General features: G+C 41.3%; 1 protein-coding gene across 1 annotated transcript in view; it reads left to right on the forward strand.

The window, feature by feature from the left end:
• DGKQ (diacylglycerol kinase theta) overlaps positions 1–21,801 on the forward strand; it is a gene marked incomplete at both ends in the record, with an annotated part of 91,574 nt that overhangs the window by 15,395 nt on the left and 54,378 nt on the right. Inside the window, 2 exons of the mRNA XM_082013229.1 lie at positions 12,008–12,087; positions 21,103–21,202. Of these exons, the coding sequence (XP_081869355.1) occupies positions 12,008–12,087; positions 21,103–21,202 (180 nt within the window). The remainder of the gene's footprint in view (positions 1–12,007; positions 12,088–21,102; positions 21,203–21,801) is intronic.

Raw genomic sequence — 21,801 nt, forward strand, 5'->3', positions numbered from 1 at the left:
TGTTTTTAATGCCTGACATCTTAAAGCTTTCGGAGATTTTTCCATTCCTGTCTTGCTGTTGTCTGAAATGTTCTGGGAAGACCAAAACTTCTAGTGACAGTTTTCCTGGTGACATTTAGCAAGCATTGCACAACAGACTTCTAAACTTAAGTTGTGTTTTTGTCTGAGACAGCACACCAATATTGTATACAGGTCTTTGCATGTTTCTGCTGAATTGGGAAATAAGCTGGCAAAATCCATGTACTGCATCCAGCACTCCTTTCAGTGAATAGTTACAATATTCAGGCTGGCCTGTGGTCATGGTCCTAAACAAAAAAAGCTAAATGTGTCTGTTGGCAAGCTGCTACAATGGAAAAGGAACTCAAAGCTGTGTAACAAATGTAAAAGTCAAGTCCCGCAAACTTCCAGTGAAAAGAGAGCATTGCTTTTAAGTTACTCATGAAAATAGCATCTCCGTCATCTGCTTGAGTGGTCGTGTCTGCATAAAGCAGTCTGATAACAGTATGTTTTATATAATAATTTTAAAACATTGAGGTTTGTTTTTTTTTTTTTAAAAAAAGACTTTTTCTCCAATCTATGACTGCTTAGCCTGTGGGCATTTCCTCAAAGCTATTGTCTTCTAATTATCAATGGGTCTCTTCAGTGAACATAAAAGTGGTCCTGCTGAACTGAGCCTGCCTGCAGGACTGAGGACAACTTCAGAAGTGAGTGAAAAAGCCCCTAAAGGGCTGAGGCACTGTAATGTTAAGCCTGTATTTTTGGCTTCTGTCACATCAGGCACATGCTATGGAAGAGCAGGAAGAGAAGAGGAAATAACTGACTTAGTTTTGACCAAAGTAAAACTTTGTTTTGATAGAGTTAGGCTGCCTTGGCCTGAATTGTCTTGGTGCTGATATGCCCTTTAAGTCCCACTGATTCATTGTTTGGAAAGTAGAGACTGTTTTTGTTGTGTTGCATAACAGCTTTGAAGCTTTGGTTTACTCCCTGGCTTTGCTAGATTTCATGTTTGTTTTGCTCTGTCCATCTATAGGCAGCGGTCCTTCCGTCTTTTAAGTACGCTGCAGTAGCTACGCCTCCTGCACTGGGCATCCTTGCTACTGTGTGCATGGGTGCACTTCCATTAAACTGATTGCAGCAAGCTCATTCTTCCATGTTCAGCTCTTCTGTACCCATCTTCCTTCCCCAGGCACTCATAACCAGCCTCTTTATAAACCAGTGCTGCTGTTTCATGACTGTGAGCCCTGGCAGAACTGAGGTGGAAGGGAAGACCTCTCTAGAAATGCTAGCAAACAAAATGGGAATTGTGGAAGCCTTTCCAGGTTCTGGACTAAAGCAGATTGATTTGGTGATCCATCAGAAGGCAGAGGGCTCTGCTGTTTTCATGGTAATCCTGGGGAAAGTGTCTGGACTGAACAAATGTTTGCATCCTCTTTCTTAATAAGAGGGGTAATAAGAGAACATCATGTCTTCTCTTATTCTATCAGTGATTGCCAGTGCTCTTAAAAACAAAACAAAGCAAAACTGTTTTTTCACTTGCTGAGCTCTATCTTTTTTCTTTTTTTTGTGAGAGAAGGGATGAGAATTAACAACTTGAAAGACTTGGTAAGATTTACCACCTTATGTGCTTTTTGCTGTCTTTTCTGTTCTGCTGTCTGTAAGTGCTCAAAATAAGCCTCTTTGACTTGTTAAAATAACCAGCACTTTGGCTTGCTGAGGTACCTAGCTGCAGAAATAGTTACAAAGACAAAGGAAAATGAACAGTTCTTCATGGCTGTATTACACAGGGCAAGAAATGTTGGACATAAGTTGTGATAAGGGAGCATTGGTTTGGACATCAAACACCAGGTTCCTAATTGTAAGGACTTCGGAGGACGTAGAGTTGGCTGTGTGGAGAGGCTGTGGGTTGTCTCTCCTGGGTGGGTTTTTAGAGCAGGTTTGGCTGACACTTGTGAGGAACACAGAAGGATAGACTAGCTGAGCTCTTGAGGTTGTTTGCTGCCCACTGTTCTATAAAAACTAATGTGTTATCTATGTACTTTCATTACTGTTACCACTGGGACATTCTGAGGTTCATGCCCAAAGTCGTAAATATTTTTGTAGCAATTATTTTGACAGTGTATGTGGCACTGAAATAACATACTGTCTAAACTATAACTTGTGAATGTTTGACATCAGCTGAGCAGAGTTGTTACTACTCTTCTATCTTTCTGCTTGGGATGAGTTTTGGTTTGCAGATCTGAGGAGAAAAGGATGGAAATCCCAAATGCTTCCTTCATCGTTTGGACTCCTCTCTTCTTTCCTGGCAGATGTCTTCTCAGGAGAAAATCATGCAAGACCTCTGAATTCTTACAATCATTTGTTTTGATAAATGCTGAGACTTTGGTTCATTGCTGAACTTGTAGTTTTCTCAGGCTTGGCGTCTGGAGTAGGAGAATATTTTGTAATTCTGAGGAACATTTGTATCCTGAAGAATAGCTCTGACTTCAGGGAGAGGAGATGCCTCTAATTGCAGAATAGGTTTCAATAATGGCTTGATGTAGCATAGGCAAATTCAAATACTCCCTCTTGTACTGGATTGTTGATGTCTTGTATAAGTTGGTGATGTATGGAACCAAGATTTGTAATAATTGTGTCTTTAAGAGAAATATTTATGTTGCTAGAAGTGTTGATGGATATCTCTTCTAATCACTAAACTTTACAGGAAGCCTGGGAATGTTTTTGACGGTGTAACTTACTCCTAATTCATTCTTTCATCTTGATAAAAACAAGTTCATGGTCTAATTTATAATCTGGTGTATTGACTTGAAGTAAAAGAATCTTGGCTTCTGTCAATTGTTGTGCTTTAGCAAGCTGAAAGGAATCATGTTGAGTTACAGCATGTGAGAGTCTGACCTTAACTCTTCAGACTACATAGTTAGATGTACTGCACTCTTAACAGTAATCCTATCTATTGGAGTTAATAAAAATGAAAATTACTGAAAGTATTGAAAAGTAATTGAAAAATTCACTGCTGTAGTGAATTACCCCTCTGGCATAAATGGCATAAGCCATTATTCTTTCTGTAATATCTGTTGCATTTAAAACATAGTTGTGTTTGCTATGAAGCACAAGGCTTGGAACTGCATTGCATATCCTTTGTGCTGCCCTAAGACTGCTCTAAATTTGATGGCTCTGATTTCTCGACAAGGTCAGTGGTCTGTTGCTCTAGGCACGTAATAGTGTAAAAAGTGCCTGTACTGTCACCTTCACAAAGAGTTCAACTAACCCCAACAGTTCCATGGAGAAACAGCAACAGTCATACTCCTGGTGCCCTGGAGTTTGCAGCAGGAGGCAGTTGGTTCTTGGATCCATCCTCTAGCAATGTGGGCTCTGACCGATGTTATCACAAGGTACATGTCTGTGATCTTATCCTTTTGCCACGTGTAAGGAGCTGGACTTTTTGTGTACCCCTTCTCTTCAAACAATTGGCCCTCGCTTGGGGCAATCAAACTTTGGGGCAATTGTTGTCTGTTGCAGTCTTCCCATGGCTAAGTCTGGAAATGTGTGGTGGGAAGCGTTAAGGGGCATGGTCCTGTATTTTCAGAGACCTGCCCACCTTTGGCAGAAAATGTTGCTCCTTGCAGCTGCTGGGATTTGTTCAGATGGAAGAAGAAAAAAATGATTACAGATGAGTTTTATTTGATGTATAAAATGCAGTAATGAGTTGAAGGTTGTCATGTGAAAAAGCAGGAGAGAGAATCTCAGGGTATGTGGGTTTATGATAAAGAGTGGAAGTTGCCATAAAGCTGGAGATGCCCCATAATTGTACTACTATTCTACTATGTAGAACATAATTGTACTACCTGCATCTGGTCCAGGAAGCTATTTATAAATGTGTTTGATTTTTTAAATTAATACTTCAAATTTTTGAGCCCAAAATACATGTGAGTACAGAAACGCATTCCAGTTCAAAGTAGGAGGAGTAAAATTGCACTTTAGATACCTGATGAGGACTTTGTTCGTGTTTCTCCATCAACTGTGTTGCATCTTTTTTTAAAGCTAACCTTTTAAAGATGACAAGTGTTTGGATAGGGATCATCTATAACGCTTGCAAAGCTTTTTTTTTTTTTTTGTCCTGTACAATTTCCATGCACTGAGAAAATGTAGACAACATTCCCCTGGCTACCCAAAGGGTGGTCCTGTGCTGGAGTCAGTTGCTAGCCATAACCACAGCCTTTTCTTTGTCTTATTTTTCTGAGCATCTTAGGAGAAGACAGATATAACCAAGGGTACTGCGCACGGAAGTACTGAACTGGAACTGAAAGTTGCCATTCATGGTGTGTGAAATGCTAAAATAAAACCATGCTGACTGCAGGCCTGGTTTTGGGTGGCAGACAGAAGTAGTAGAGGGAAGCAATGAACCCAAACAAGGTTGCAGGTGGATTCATGGCAGTGATGTCTTAGTGCGGCGTGTGCTACTCAAGTCTCTCATTAACAGCCCACCACCCCCTCTACAAAAGCTAGTAGTTCACATTGGACATCAAATGCTGAGGGTTGCCGCAGAATCATTTAAGTGAATTAATTTTAATCTACTGTTTTATTGCCTGGGGTCGCTGAATGTAAAGTGATGTATAGGAAGGGGAGAAGAATAATTCTACAAGTTGATGAGCCTTGAGTCAGCTTTTACAGATCAGGCAAGGAAGGAAGTTAGAGTTGTAATGATGTGTCTAGGGAAATATATGTCCAGTGTGTAATTGTCAAAAAAAGGCAGGTTGAATGCTAGACATTATTAGGAAAGGAATGGGGAGGAGTGGCACAAAAGCCATCTCTGTGCCATGATAAAAACTCACAATGTGCACGTACTGTCTGTGCAGTGGCTGAGCTGCTGATGAGTCCATAGGAGTGGAGATCTAAAGGTGCATGGCGTCTAATATGTGGCAGCATTAGATCTTAAAGGCGGCATTTTCTCCTCTCCCCCCTCTCTCTCTCTTCCCCCCCCGCCCCCCCTGCTTTTCTCTCACTCTTCCTTCTCTCCGCCCTTTTAATTATTTCATGTAATCTATGTATATTTATAGGGCTTCTTGTAAAGGACTGTAGAGAGTTTTCATTTATGTAATACCTACATATATCAGGCCATCCAGTCCAGTAAACTCTCCAAGACAGAGACTTTTTCAAAGTCTTACATTTAACAAGATGCGCCAGAGAACTACTGCTTTTTATTTAGTTTTATTTATATTCACATTAATAAGCTGATTATGTTCTTCAATGCATTTCAGTTAACTTTTTCCAGAAATGAAAAATCTGTTGTGCACTGATAGCTGGGAAAACAATTTTGCGTTACCAGGCCATTCCTGGCTGAGCTAGTAGTTTGTTTTAAAAACAAGATGAGCCCTTTAGTCAACCAGGTCATTCAATAATCTCTAACCTTTGTGAAAAGATTAGAAGAAACTTCAGCAGGGACTTACTGGGAGTTACAGTTTGTGCAGGTGAGCAAAATGCAAATGAGTGAGTGGCACTCACAGATCACGCTGAACAAAATAAAATTATTATTTGCCAAGTCATCCAGACAATATTGAGGAATTGTGGTGTTGCCACTTCATGTCAGGGTATGAAGTTTCCCCAGTGCTGGCTCTGTGACAGGCAGTTGACCAAAACACTGTTGTTTCTTGGGAGTCACTGAAGTTTTCTGTAGGTCGGCCATGTGCCAGTGCATGCAAGGTGTGCATGGAGAGAGTGCTTGGCTACAGGAGCTTGCCTCTGTCTTTGGGTGCAGGAGCTCTCTCTTTTTGAGAGTCCTCAATGTGACCTGTGGCACGAGAAGTGTGGTGGCTCCTGTATTAGTAGCAGACCGCGTCCTGCAAAACCCATGGGTTGTGGCACCCTCCAGTGAAGACAAGGGCAGGGAGTTGTTGGAAAAAGGAGAGAGCGTTACCACTGCTTGTGGTACTGGTGCAAGTTAACTGAGATGTAAGAACCAGAGGCAGAGGGGCAGGAGGCAACTGGCAGGACAACAAATCCAGACAACAGAGGATTGGAGGAGGAATTGCAATTTACTTTGCAGATGCTTTTGTTAAGCTCTAAACAAGTGTTCACTGAAATGTGAGAACTGCTCTTGGGTTAAGAAGCCTGTGAGTAGGTCCACAGTGAGTCTTACATTAAACTGATCCCACTTCCAGGAGAGGATTGAATCTATTTTGGTCTTTGTGTTGACATTCCTTGGTCCTCCTTGGAGAGCAATTTGGTAGCTTTACTTTTAAAAGCGTTTAGCAAATGTAAAATTACATTTATAAATACAATTAAGGTTAACATAAAATATTAAATAAAGACTAACATGTTAAAATATAAATTTAGAAATAAACTCACGTTTGAAAAACAGCAAAACAGAATTATGGTGACTATCTCCTCAAAGAGGAAACAAAAGTAATTTTCAACACCTACTAGGATTTTGCTCAGGACTCAGTGGTCTTTTCAAAAATGGGAGAAGATTGTGTGTTAAATTTGGTATTTTATAGCCATTGCTTGCATGGGACGCTGATATATTGCTAGGTTCTGAACAGGACATAACCTGCCTTTTTCTTCTTCCCACTTTTGGGATCTGCTTTGAAGTCTGTCTTGAGGACAGATAGAAAAAGGGTTATACGGAAAAAATGTGGCATATTGGAGAGTGTAAATAACACTCACTGGCAAAGCAACGGCTACACAGCTCATGAGTTACAGTGACGCCCAGCTTTCATGTCCTGCCTTCCTAGGGAGGGCTGGAGAGCGGCGTTTTCTGTTTCCTTGCAAGGCTATGTTGGAGAGCTACTGGCTGTATGTTCACTGGGTGTTGCTGTACGTACGCACTGCCTTTTACTTTATTAAATCACCAAGTCAAACAAAATGTGATGGGGAAAGTGGCCCTAGGAAGTGAAAGCTTATGGGCAGGGACTGCTGTAAAGCCACATCTTGTGCACAATGTGGAGAGGGAGCAGTCCTACAGTGCCTGATGGCCACTGGCTTCTTGCTGTGCATTAGGAATATATAATTTTTCATAGGAGTTGAGTCACTTATTATTGAGTTTATTTTTAAAAAGAGAAGGAAGACCTGGGGAACTACAAGCTAGGCAGTCTCACCTCTGTGACTGGCAAGATCATGGACCAGATCCCCCTGGAAACTATGCTAAGGCACATGGAAAATAAGGAGGTGATTGGTGACAACCAGCGTGGCTTCACTAAGGGCAGATCCTGCCTGACAAATTTGGTGGCCTTCTATGACAGGGTTACAGTGTCGGTGGGTAAGGGAAGAGCAACTGACGTCAGCTACCTGGATTTGTGCAAAGCATTTGACACTGTCCCACACAACATCCTTGCCTCTAAATTGGAGAGACATGGATTTGATGGATGGACCACTGGAAGGATAAGGAATTGGCTGGATGGTTGCACTGAAAGAGTTGCGGTCGATGGCTCAATGTCAAAGTGGAGACCAGTGACGAGTGGCCTTCCTCAGGGGTTGGTATTGGGACCGGCACTGTTTTAACATCTTTGTTGGCGACGTGGACAGTGGGATTGAGTGCACTCTCAGCAAGTTTGCTGACGACACCAATCTATGTGGTGAGGTTGACATTCTGGAGGGACGGGATGCCATCCAGAAGGACCTGCACAGGCTTGAGAGGTGGGCCCATGCAAACCTCATGAGGTTCAACAAGGCCAAGCGCAAGGTCCTGCACATGGGTTGGGACAGCCCCCAGTATCGGTACAGGCTGGGAGATGAAGGGCTTGAGAGGAGCTCTGCTGAGAATTACTTGGGAGTTCTGGTGGGTGAAAGGCTGGACGTGAGCTGGCAATGTGCGCTCGCAGCCCAGGCGGCCAACCATATCCTGGGCTGCATCCAAAGCAGCGTGGCCAGCAGGTTGAGGGAGGTGATTCTGCCCCTCTACTCCACTCTGGTCAGACCATACCCAGAGTACTGCGTCCAGCTCTGGAGCCCTCAGCACAGGAAAGACATGGACCTGTTGGAGCAGGTCCATAGGAGGGCCACAAAATTCTGAGGGATGGAACACCTCTCCTCTGAGGACAGGCTGAGGGAGTTGCGGTTGTTGAGCCTGGAGAAGAGAAGGCTCCAGGAAGACCTTATAGCAGCGTTCCAGTACCTAAAGGGGGCCTACAACAGAGCTGGAAGAGAACTTTTTACAAGGGCATGTAGTGGTAGGACAAGGGATAAAGGCTTAAACTGCAAGAGGGCAAATTTAAACTAGATCTAAGGAAGAAATGCTTCACAATGTGAGTGGTGAGACTGTGAAACAGGTTGCCCAGAGAAGTTGTGGATGCCCTATCCCTGGAAGTGTTCAAGGCCAGGTTGGATGGGGCTTTGAGCAACCTGGTCTAGTGCAAGGTGTCCCGGCCCACAGCAAGGGGGTTGGAAGTAGATGATCTTTAAGGTTCCGTCCACCCCAAATCATTCTATGATCCAATGATTCTGTAAGTGGAGAAGAGGAGCAAGGGAAAATTTTCAAATGTGTTTGCTACCGTATGCTTGACCATATAGTTAAGTGCAGAAGGACCACGTGAAGTCCCCAGACCTGCAAGTAAGCCATTTTGTGGATTCTGTCAATGTCTCTTGAAATCACATCTGTTCATCTTCCCTCAATATTTTATCTCTTCATGCAGCTTAAACCTGGATATAGGTGCCTTGTATTCAAAGTCGGGTTTCAAGGTGGCAGGCACTGTTTTCTTCAAATATTCCTCAAGTGGTTGTCTCTCCCTTCATCCATGCTATTAGGTACTTTTGGCAGTGCTTAAAATGCTTAGTTAAAGGAGGTACTGAGCTCTACAGCCTTTCAAGCCTGACTGAAACCATCAGTTTCATAAACAGCATCTGAAAGCTGCAATTGAAATTGCATTGTTTTTAGTTAGACAATGCATAGATGTGTCTGCTGGTAGCTTGTCCCTGGAGCTTGTATGTATGAAGAAATCCTCTTTCTATAAATAGAACAGCCTGTCCTCTTCTTTCTCCTTTAAATGTTTTTTCCTCAAGATTGTGCATTTCATCTCCTGAAACTTCACACAGCATCTTCTGGTTTGTTTTTCCTGGTGAAAGATCACCCCTTAAAAAACACCAAACCTCTCCTGGCTGTCAGAACTTCAGGCTTAATTATGCTGCCACTCTGGGACTACTGATACAAATTTAGGATTCCTCCTTTGCTCTCCCCCTCCAAAATATTGTTCATGCTTCAGTTTGGCTTGCTGCCATTATTTCTTTTTTCTTTCTTTGGGGAATGTGGAAAACAAAAACAAAATGGTGACTCGTATTACAAGTTAGCTCACCCCCTGAGGAATTTTGTGGGACAGGAAAAAGACACGTAGCCAGAGCGCATTCTCCCTGCCGAATTTGAGGCGTGTGACAAGCAGAGGACGGGTGTGTGAGTACCGCCTGAAAAATGTGTGAAAATCTTTCATGGATAATGTTACAATCTCTGTTTGGGCACTGCTGAACTCCAGCCATTTGTTGCCTCATACCCCTTAGTTTGATTCTTTGCAAATGCTTCAGTCTTGCCCTTCAAATTTTAGAAAACTCATTATTTTCCATGTTGTCTTTTTTGTATGCACTCAGTCATTATGCACCTTCCTATTTTACTCTGTGTCTGACACCTTCATTCACCTTTTGATTTTACTGCTTGTCTTAAGTTGCCAATTTGAGTTCTTCTTTCATGTATTTTTCTATGCCTGAGATGAACTAGCTGAACCATGACATGCTGTCTTTATGCAGGACCATGTTTTACTGCTTCTGTCACTGGAAAGAGAAAATTTACTAGTATTGTGTAGTGACTTGAGTTGTTCTCCGTTTTTTCAGACATCTCTCAAGGTCCATGCCCATGGAAGGACCCTCACTTCTGTCAGCTGATTTCGAAACACCTTCTCTGAATTCCCTGAGGTGTTTGTGTAGGACTTGGTTAACTTGTGCTACGAGTTATTGTGTGTACACTTAAAATAAAGGTAGTAGCCACTTGGAGCTACTGGTTTTGCAGACTTCAGCTGCCTGGTGCTTCTTGCAGATCATAAAACTTCTGGGAGCAACCTGCAGCACCTTGCTCCGTTCTTTCCTTTCTAGCCTGCCCACTTCTGAACCAGAAGAATGAGGAAAAACAGTGCCATTTCACTGAATTTCATTAGTCACTGGTACTTGCTGCTTGACTTAGCTCTCACCCCTTTATGAAGCTCTTGACAGCTGCATGTTTATATTTGAAGCGTCATATAGTCACCTTCTGTGCGTTGGAGCTGTGGGAACCTTTGTCACCATACTTCTGCATGCAGAGGTCAGTCACCCTCACTTAGCCAGGTTCAGCTGGGCTTTGGGCACCATCTGTGAAGGAGTGAATGGGCCACCTAAACTAATGGCTGGGGCAGATACCTTCTGGCAGTGGCAGGGCATATGTGGTAAATTTCAGACTAGCTGGTAATGGGCAGGTAGTTTTTCTCCTGCAGCCTCTGCAGAGCTGCTCTTACAGCAACCAGCTGACCCTCCTAAAAGTGTCAGTAGAAATGTTGCGGAGACCTGGGGAGAGAGTAGGTTACGTCTACCTACATCCATGTTGTGATAACATACATAAGCATGGTACGAATGGACCAGTTCTCTATGTGGGGTTGTACCTATTTTCTGGAGCCAGAGATGCATCTTTCCTCTGCCCAGACAATCACTTTGTACTCTTTGGTCTCCTCTGTGCTCATGGGCTGTGTGCTCCTTCCTCCATAGTGACCACCCTCAAATGTGTTGGACATCTGCATTTTCAGCTCTGAGAATCTGCTTTATCATCTCTTCGCTGACTGTTTCCACCCTTTATCTGCCCCATTTAGTCAGGAATGCTATCAGCCTTAAAGATAAACGTAACACTTCATAGCACCCAGCAGAAGGTTTGGATCTGCTCCGTTCCCACTTTCTTTCATCAGTGCAGCAATTGCTCTGTGTTCAACCATGGATGATGAATAACATGTTTATACGCAGTAGTGACTTGCATTGCTGCTGCTTTGACTTGCAGACTAATAAAACACAAATGCCTGCCTACTGCTCACATTAAGATCAGCATCAGTGTGAAAGGGGGGCATAAAAAGGGAGGTCACCCTTCTTTTTGTGCCACCAAAAGAAAAGGTTACTTTGCATGGACTGGCAGTAAGCCACGTAGAAAAGGGCTTGTACTGTAATGCTTGAGTTGCCATGGGAGAAGTGGTGTTGTGGAATCAGAAGTCAGTGAGCTGGAGAAGGATGGGGAGAGGAAAACTGTCTGCTTTTGACAGGGCTAGCACGTACACAGTAACGGCAATGGGCTGAAGGTGGGACACTTGAAGCGCGTGGTGGTTTTTTCAGTTGCTGGTGAAACCTAGGAAGTGGTGCAGCGTGCTTCTGAAAAGCAGAGATGTGCAAACTGTTGCCACTGGCAAGTGATCTTCTGCCCAGGCACTGGGGGAGGTCTGTGCTTCCACACCAGAGGTCAGGGCATGAGAATCTTGAAGCATGGTTGAGCAGTTAGAAAATAATTCTGAAAGAAGGAGGTCTCTAAAGCCATAGCTGCATGTCGTCTTAGTTCCTAATTAATGCGAAGTGGTGGGAATGAAATAAAGAATCCCTTGTTTTCTTCATACAGCTTAACATCATGTAAATCCATGGTAAGAAGCGGCGGAAAATATCACCCCATGAGAAATTATTTTTTTAAACACTGTCTTGCTTGAAAGCATGCTTTGTGGAGCTCAGGTGGAAATCTAAACCTGTTGCTTCCACAGTAAAAGAAATAATTAGTTGCCTTTGACTTTCAAAGCTGCATGCAACTGGTGATTTTTAATTGCGTCTCTTTCATGCATTATGCTCAGTGCGTAACAGTACGGTGTTTTCTCCCATTTATTCCTGTCACATGCACTTGTGATTGGGGAGACCAAATGTGATTGAAAATATGCGTTCCTAATTGTATTTGACTCCATATGAATTTTTGTATGCTTGTTTGTTTTTCACAAAGTCCTTTGTTTGTGAAGACTTGGTCACAGTTCTTACTTTACTTCTGCAGTTTGCAACTTCATGTCTCATGAAAAGTGCCTCAAGAATGTCAAGATACCGTGCTCATGTATTGCTCCTAGCCTTGTAAGGGTAAGTAAGCACACACTGCCTTGTCTTTTTCTTCGGATGGTAGCACAAATTTATCACTAATGAACATGGTGTAGTAAAGTGGTGGCATGTTAATATTGTAATGCTTAAATCAATTATGTTAGTCACCATTAAGGCTTTTATAGCTGCTCAAAGGCAAGTTACATTTCTTTTGAGATGTCCCTGCCGTGGGCAGCTGTGAATAGTCTGTCTTTGAAGAACAGTTATTTGCATTCTTTAAATATTACTAGGTGTTCTTACTGGTGTGTCATTACCTGAAAGCCTTGCAAAAATGCAGTGGGGTGACTGATTAATATCAGTACTTTCAGAAAAAACATACTGTGTATCATACTAAACAACTTTGTATACCACCAAATTTTTTATAGCAATTACACCTTTCAGGGAAAATGCTAAAGTTTCCCAGCCTAGCGAAGGGGCTGGTTTTGGCTTCTGTTGATTGCTGCATCTTAAAAGTTTGCTTGTTTATTGTGTCCAGAGAATAAAGTAATTGCATTAAAAGCATAGGATTTCAAAGCAAAAAAATCAGAGGGCAGGACTTCAACTGATGGTAATAATTCAAATTTATTTGTTTTGGTAATTGGTAAATTACTTGCTTTCAGATGCCCTGTGACTTATTCTCTCACAAGACTTCATGCTTAAGAGATTGCTTTTAAAAGATGTTAAAGATGAATCAACTGTGAAGAAGATAATAGGGTGCAGCTGAGTTATTGAGGAGAAGACTTAAGTATATTACCCACTTGGGAAAGAGTTACAAAAAAGGGAAGAAAGAGATGAGAAACTTACTAAACAAGTAATAAAACAGTACTTAGAGCCGTATGCAAAAGTCAAATGAGACATGGCTGTAAAATCAGAATCATGTGCATTACAGACCTCGCTGACTAAAAGTACGTTTATGGGAACACATTGTGTAGACCCAGGAACCTGTGAAGGGGATCGGATTCACTTCTTTGTATCCTAAAAAGCTTTACAAGTTCCTTTAGTGTTTTAGCTTAAATGTCAAAAAGATGTCTGACACATGTAAAGTTGTCAGCAAAATAGTAAGAAATACTGCTCTAAGTCTTAGAACCCAGAGTAAAGGGACAGTAAAGTAGCATCTACTACTGTTTCAGTATGCTGGCGCTTAGTCATTGTAGCATGGGAGAAGGAATGGTGAGTCAGATGGTACAGATATCTTTGCAAGGGCCTTTGGGGGAATGGTACAAATCCAACTGGGAAACATTTGTTTAATTCAGAGTGTCAGAGTTGTAAACATTTCTGACTGCTCCTTTTGTGAATTTGCTCTAAATGTAATTCATTGTTCAAAATACTGTTTGTTCCTTTGCTTTTGCATGATAAAAATCCTGCATTTAAACTTACTATGTTTCCACTTGTATTAGTCATGGATGTCAGTGTAGTTTTTGGTTGTTTTGCCAGTCCCCATTCTCTACCTGCCCCAACACATGAATTTTATCTAATTGTTGTTTATGTGTAAGATATAACTATCCTTGTTGTGCAGCAGAATTTGCTGTCTGAGTGTTGTCAGCCCTCAAAGCTGTTTGCAGTTCAGTGTTGCTGTATTAGCTGCGTTATCCATGTTGAGCTATAACGATTATGTTTTGAAAGTACTGGGTTGTGCTATTTTGTCTGGGCAGTCTTGTCCTCCTTGATGTGGTCATCCAAGTTGCATTAATCCTGGTCTGCTATGCAAGTGAAGTCTGTCATATGGGAGATATCGTTTGCGTGCAGGCTCTGTTGAAGTAAATATTGAACTTGGCATTTGCTTAAAAAACACAATAGAGCAAAAAAGAAATTACAATCGTTTATAGAATGTGTGGAAAGTTTATTTTCTTAATCTCCCTGCTCAACTTTCCGATTGTTTATTATTTATTTATTAAAAAGTCCAACATAAGAGGGAATACTGGTGGGATTTTTTTTTCTGATAGTTCCTTCTAGTATGTCAATATTCAGTGTCTTACAGAAATGAGTTTTTTTAAATCCCCTGGATTTAATCTAGAGAAGATGGCAATTGTTAAAACTCGTCAGAGTATGTGTCATTTGGTACTAAGTCAAACTGTCAGAGAATAATTCTTCAGCAGTTGTTTCATGGAAACATTTATTCCTGAGAGTAAGGTTTCCTTCCCAGGGTCAAGTGAAGGCCCCCAGAGTCACAAACATGCCATGACTGCATCCAGCCTCAGACCATTCTTGATGAGTTCACTCTCAGGTCTGCCCTAAGAATTTGTTTGCACTCTTGTTAATCATTATCACCTGTATTTAGTATTCCAGACTGGATTCAGGTCATGATGTTTCAAAACAAGCCTTCATGGATCGGTCTTCTGAACAAGTTTGTGGTTTTATGGTTTGCAGGGGTATGATTTGTTTCACTGGTCAGGTCTCAGCAACTTTTCCAAATTCAAACCCTCTCTCCCCTACATTCCCATAAGTGTTTGCCTACTCTGAGGTATGCGTAAAAAAAAAACCCAAAAAACCCAAACCCACAACCAAACAAACCCACACAACCAAAAAAAACCCAAATGCAAAATGAAACAAAAAAAACCCACCACAAAACAAACAAAAAACCCCCCCAAAAAGCCCCATTCCCAAAACACCCAACACCTAACAAACCCCAAAATAACAGTGAAAACAAAACCTCTTTGATTGGGTGTAAAACGTGAAGTTTTATTTTCCCTTATTAGGTTGAAATTGAAGCTGTATTACAAGTTTTTTACCCCTTACATTTGCCATGGAAGTGTATGTTTTCTATATAACTGTTCTTTGAAAACTAAATGGAAATGAAAGCATATTAAAAGTGGTTTTAGTGAAGTTAGGCTTCTGCTATGCTTGTTTTTCCTCGTCGTTATGTTGGTGTATTGCTGTAATGGTTTCTAAACATTTCCACTTGAAGAAGGGTTGATAGGCGGCTCATGAAACTTTCTTGTGTGCTTTTGTTCTTAAAGCCAGGTTGTCTAGAATGGAAAAGTGCTGGATTAGGTCATCAGCTTCTCCTGAAGCTTTCTATGCTAAAAATAAAACTTGGCTTTGCAGTTCAGGACATGGGTAGCTGCTGCGCTCATGGGTTGTGATGGTGAGTGGGAAGGTTGTGGTGCTCACAGAGGTCTCTGCTTGGGCAAGCAGGTGGTGTGCTTGCCTGCTGACCCGAGTCTCTCCCTCTGGCTGTGGGATTCAGCTGTGTGCAGGTGGTTGTCTGGGTCAGTTCCTTGTGAACTGAAAGTACAAGAGAGGAAAAAAGGATACTCAGGGTAAGTTGCCCTAACCCCACTCCTGATAATCTATTCTGTATTGGACACTTCACACTTTGTATACGCAACAGCAACATCTCATTTTTCTGCGGCTGAAGGACTTCTGTATTGGGATACCACCTCTTTTTTGTTTGCTTTCTCTCCCTACCTCTGTTCCCTGCCCAAGAAGCAGTGGGAAGCTCCACAAAACGTGAGACAAAGACAAGGTTTGGTTACTGCTTTACTTGCCTTGGAATAAAAAATCCCTCAATCTCATTCAGCTGTCAGCAATGTTTGATGGATTTTTTGTGTGACTTCCTCAGAGAATTAGCTTTTAAAGAATGTTGTTGCAAATGGCTCATAGACATTTTAACAAATGTGAAAGAGCTTGGCAAGCTGGGAAGGAGAATTTGATGTGGTTAGCTTGGGTGGGAGTTCTGGAGACTATAGGAAGAATCCGATTTTGGAAAATTATTCCTTGGTGGAATTGCAGGTGTTGGAGGTTTTATATCAACATGGGTTAAAAAATGCTGCCGTGAACGCTTGCTGAACTTCCTACTGCTTCTCCCAGCAGACTGTCATAGAAGATGGCTGAAATGCAATGTTTGAGTAAGCTGGTTGGCAAATTATTGTTACATCTCATCTTCAAACTACTGTATATTTGGCATGCATCAATCGAGGGACTTTTTGTCCTGCCCCTCTTGTATCTTTTTGGTGGCGGTGGTGGTGGAGTTAGATCTGTAACATGAACTTGACTTCACAAAATACTTGCTTAATATTTTTCCTCTTTTATATTATGTATTGTAAAAACAAGTATTTTCTTGTCTCCTGTCCTAGGATATGTTGACACACCATTTAGCTTTGTATTCTTATCTGATTTCAGAACTTCCATATAGAATATGTACTTAAAGTTGCTTTTTAATACCAACTGATATATCAAGTGCTCAGAAGAATGTCGATTTGGACACAACTGATGAGTAGTTGACAAGCATTATGCCTAAAAGGAAAAAGTGGAAATAGAGTGCATTCATGTGCCTGCAGTGTATTTAAGTTGCAGAAATCTTTTGCTACTAAAGCAGAAAGGTTTCAAGTGAATAAAAGGGCTGTTTGTGATTACTGAGTAGTAAGTAAGTAATGGAAAAGATGTCAATACTGGGAAAAGTTGAATCACAAAGTTGTTAGTTTCTCTCAGAAAGGGTGCGGTCTAGACACTTAATTAACCTGTGCAGAATAATGATGGGCTGTACTCAGATGTGATCATCATATCTACCTCTGTAGAGCAAAGGTTTTTGGTGTTGGAGTGAACCTTAAGAGCATTAGATAAGGATGTATTTTTGCACTGGATGCATGAAAATCCATGGAACGTGTTCTTGTTTCAGAAACACCATTTTAATTTGTGTCAGGAACTTTTTTTTGGCTTTACGTTAAGAGCAGCCTTTTTGCAAGACCCCATGTGACTACTCTTGTGGGCATTTCATGAAGATTGTTGCTCCAGGATGGTTGTGCTTATCCTTAAAATGCCACAGTGTTTTTGAACTGAAAACTAGTGACCTTAAGTTAAATTCCGTTTGCTCAACCTTTGGAGGCTATTGTGAGAGTGTTTGTACCGCTATTTTTGTATACCCTATCCTACTCGGAAGCTGATCTGCCTACAGTACTGTAGGTCCTTGCAGCCCTGCTTTCTCAGTCTCTCTGGTGGGTTCTACAAAGTCCTGTCAAGTGCAAATCTCTCTGATGTGACGGGGAAGGAGATGCGTGGGCAAAATAATATTTAGACACAGGCCTAGGAAAAATTTTTAGCAGGTTGTTCTTTTTTGCCCAAAACAGCAGCTGTTGCTCTGGCATTTGGTATATCTATATTTTTCTTGTTCCCCTTTGAGCCTGGAAGTCTTTGGCTCAGGATTCAGGCCAAAAACTTTCTTCTGCCTGAGTTAGTGGAAAATGCAGCTGGGTGAAGAACAGGCCTTCCTGGACCTATATTTTTCCCTCGTCATGTATCCAGAAGGTTGCAGACCAGTAAGGCTTGACCTGACCTGACTCTATCCACAAACCAGAGGGTTTGGGCGGTAGATGTGCTGCTCTGTACGTAGTGATTCCACCTCAATGGAAGAGCACTTAAATTAATGATCTGCTGTTGGCCACATGCTTGATACCCTGTGGCATTTCAGAATGAGGAACAATTTTAAAAGCCACTGACAAAAGAAAACAGTTCTATCCTTTCTTTTTCTTCCAAAGTTTGGACTTTAAGAGCAGTGTGTTGCTCTTCTTTCTGTATGATGCAGAACTGCTGTGCATGTCCACAGATTGCACTGAAGGGGTTAGAATCTAAGTTTCAAGTTTCTGTAGGATGAAATTGTATTACAGGCTGATACGAACTTTTACAGAAATATGTTACATTCTGTAATGCTTTGGATTTCTTAACAGATGACAGAAAACAAAATAGGAACTAGGAGCGCAAAGTCATTCTGGAGCTTATGATGGAGTGTTACCACTATACTTTGCCAATGGGCTTCTGATCAATACTGTAAGGGCAGTTAGATGTTGTTTAATGATGTTACTAGCAGAAGTTTTCTGTATTTTGCTCTGGAAATGGATTTTAGTGGTTTGCATAAAGTAATTTAAGTAGTTGTATTGGAAAAGTGGTTTTAAACTCTCATAAATTATTAACATTGTAGGCCACCTTATGTGTCTGTATTTTGCTGTACTTACACAGGTGGATATAAATTAAAGACTAATATGTAACATTTCATGTTCTGACAAGTCTCACTGGCTTTCCCAGTCTTCAGTTTTGATTTTTTTTTTTTAATGTATTGGGTGCTTGGAACTTGTTCAGCAGCAAAAGAAATGTAGGGAGCTGCTGGTAGAAACGTGATGTGATTAATGACTTCATTCTGTTGTACTTGCTCCTTTACCTTTTCTGCTTTTCCATCTTATTTCCATCCCATTTCCCACCAGGCTCTCCAGTGATTTTATCATAATAAGCAAAGTTTCTTTGGCTTGTTTCAGAAAGGAAGAAGTTGAAGGAACAGATTTTGTCCCCCTCCCCCCTTTTCACCCATCATTTCAATCAGCAAGTTGTTCCCTTCTTTTTGGCAGTGATTTGAGACTTTAGGGGATTGTCACCAGGGTCTGAACAACTGCAGAATTTAGACTTGGTCTCCTTCCCTTGGGCCTTCTAGATAAGTGCAGTCAGACTCTGAATAAGTTTGACTCCTGTCATAGTCTTTTCTCCCAGTCTTTCCCAAAATAAACAGTTTTTCACAAAACTCTACTTTGATCCTTTAATCTACAGAGTGTCCTTTTTCTTCAGCAGAACCTTTCTGTGACAGTAATGAAAAGCCTGCATTTCTATGCCAGTTGTAAGATAAAATAGCCAGACTGATGGCAAGGGAAAGAAAAGTTCCCTGTGTTCCAAACTCAGGTTGCTGAGGGGATCGAGTGCTCATGCTGGGTGTCCAAGCAGGTTATTCACCACTCCAGAGCTAAATGAGGTCTCCCCCACATCTGATTTCAAGGGGAATACTGCTGCCTTGGGGATGGCTGGCTCTGCTGCGCTTGCGGCTGTGGCAGGAGTAGGGCAGGCAGATGACTTGGAGCCTGAAGACAGGCTGGGATGTGCAGAAAAGATTTCCTGAAAAAATGTCACCGGGGCTTTTCAGTAGTCCTCGCACTATGCTGTGTCTGGCTGGGATTGTGCTCACGTAGCTGTTCGCAGTGTCTCTTTCTGCACTTGAACTGACTGTGTAGGATGAATTCTGGGCATGTGGCCTTCTCCCACCAAGCTGGGATTGGACTTTTACTTTATTTTTATAACAATAATGCAAGACAGCCATGCACTTTGTGTGGATGAGGGCTGCAGAGAATGAAATTTCTATTTGGGTTGATGGGAGTAGGAGATGGACCCCAAAGCATGGTTTGTCTGTATTTTTAATTCCCAAACTCGTACATAAAGTAAAAATTTGAAGCTTTTGGAGCAAGAATGTTTTGTAATATATCATGTTGGAGATACTGGTATGAAATCCTTTTGGTAGGCTGGCTGGCAGTCCAGTGTGGTGGGGAGCCTGGGGTCTGGACGGGCAGTTTCCTGGTCAGTCAGGGACCAAGGATTCCTCCAGACATCACGGTCTGCTGGGGCAATGAGGTGGTGACTCTGCTTCATCGGTCAGCTGCTGTGCATGATCTTGTTCGTGTCTGATAATACAGTCATATTTCTTACCTCTCTTCAACCTCCCAAACATTAGTTCTGAGGAGGACTGGAAGAACCACATGCTTTGCAGTTTCAGGGTTAGTGATTTTTCTTGATTAAAATTCCAGCAGTGTTACTTTCTCCTTGTGTTACATCTGGCAAAACTTTATCTCACTTATTTCATTGCACATGCTTGAAGTACGGCGTTGTTAGTGTAACTGTCCCCAAGCTTTCAGAGGCAGAAACACTGGTGGGAATTAGACCTTTACAACTGGAAGTGACTTTCTGGGTCATCAAATTTTATGTTCCCAGATTTGCTGTTAATGGTTCCCAGGAAAACCCTAATATGCAAGGAGAAAATTTCAAATCCTGCTCATAACTTCTGAGGATTGTTTACTAGTACATCTGGGAGAAAAAGAAGCTATTTGTGACTATGTCTATCTTAAGTAATTGTTTCCAACTTTTTACTGGGGATGATTAGTTTCATTTCACACCTACATAACTATTTGTAATCCTTTACTAGAAATATATTTGGTTTTGTGATGCAAGAACCAGAAGATAAATCTGATATGTTTGTCATATCAGGAAGGGCATGTGAGATGTATAATACTAAATACCTAAGTCATGGCAAACTTCTGTGGAAGTCATTTTGATTCTAGAATTTTAAAGATGTCACTATGCTGCTTCCTTCTAATGTGAATGTCAATTTAACAAAGATGTGTGTCTTGTAGGAAGAGTGGTCTCTAGAACAAGCATAAAGCTCAAATATGTTTCTTATTCTTCATTTTTAATCTTTTCTTCTATTGTTCATTTGGTCTATCACTTACAGTCTTTATTGTTAATCACTAAACAAAAAAACCCCTCTACCTGTTTAGGACAAGTGGATACTATACTAGGAATACATTTGCTAAAACTGCTGGTACAGCTCTTGACAAGATGATATTGAAATGTATCATCTTCCACCTACAGTCAACAGGAACCTCAGTATAGATGTACTTCAAGAGCTCTGTACCATATAGGCTTTGAACTTCTTGGGAGGGGCTGGCCAGAGACCAATGCCTTTGTCCTGATGAGCCAGTTCACTGGTTTATATTCGGAGAAGAGGTGAAAAGCGTGTGGAGAGTATGGGACTGTGGCAGCACTGAGCTTTTAAAAATTGTCTTGAGGGTGTCTTTAGAGTATATTGTGTACATGTGCAACTATTACTTTTTAATCATCCTTGATTCAATTAGGACTACTTAGCAGAAGAACTGTGATTCCAGGTAAGTCACACAGCACTGAACCCAAAGGAAACCTTTGGATTCATGGCACTGTGAATCATCAAAATGCTGACCAGCCCTTAAAAATATATATGTTGCATATTAAAACCCAAGAATTTTAATTTTTTTTAAATTATTATTTTAAAAAGAATATTTCAAATATATTTTTAAGCATGATTTCTTTAGAAAAGGATTATTTGCTTGTATATTTATTTGCAGGCTTAGTTAAATTACGTTATATACGCTGTCCTGTCTTGCATGATAAAGCAGTTTCTGTGAAACTGGCACTTTGAAAGTTGTGGCTGATGATGTCTTATGCATTCTTCATTGGCAGGTTCCAGTTGCACACTGTTTTGGGCCTCCAGGACATTACAAAAGAAAGTTTTGCACTGTGTGCAGAAAGTCACTAGAGTCACCTGCCTTTCGGTGTGAAGGTAACTTAAAAACCCCTATTTCTATAGCCATCTGTGTGTTACCCAGTATGCACAAATGCCCAGTTTGCTTACGTTGCATACCTCAAGGGTATGTGTGTATACTCACACATACATCCATGCTTACTGTGTTTGAGAGATTTTTGGGTAGTTTATCATCCACTCATTAACTGTGGAACTGTGTACTTGAAATTAAGGAATAATAAGTCAGTAACCTTCAGTAAACCACGAACTTTGTCAGGTGTGTACGCTCTTTAATCTTTCCTCCAATTTACTTTGAGCAAGTCTGTGGTGTTGATGGTGTATAATGCCTGAGATGTACAAAAAATGAGAAGCTATTATGGCAAAATAAGGACTACTTCTGTTGAGGTAATTTATTTCTGTTTCCAATGTAAAGCTTTTGATACAGGGAATCATCAGGTAATCACGTTTCTAAAACCTCCCCTTTTCTAGAAAAGAACGGAATATAACTTCTGTGTTACTGGTCTCAGATATCAGTTGCTTGTAATGGGTATGAGGTGCCTTCAATGGAAAGATATTTGAAAATATTATTTGTCAAAATAGCACTGCTCTGAGTATTCTGACATGGATTCTCTGAAAAA

This window comes from Phaethon aethereus (genome assembly GCF_964289735.1).
Source record: "Phaethon aethereus genome assembly, chromosome: Z".
Lineage (NCBI taxonomy): Eukaryota > Metazoa > Chordata > Aves > Phaethontiformes > Phaethontidae > Phaethon > Phaethon aethereus.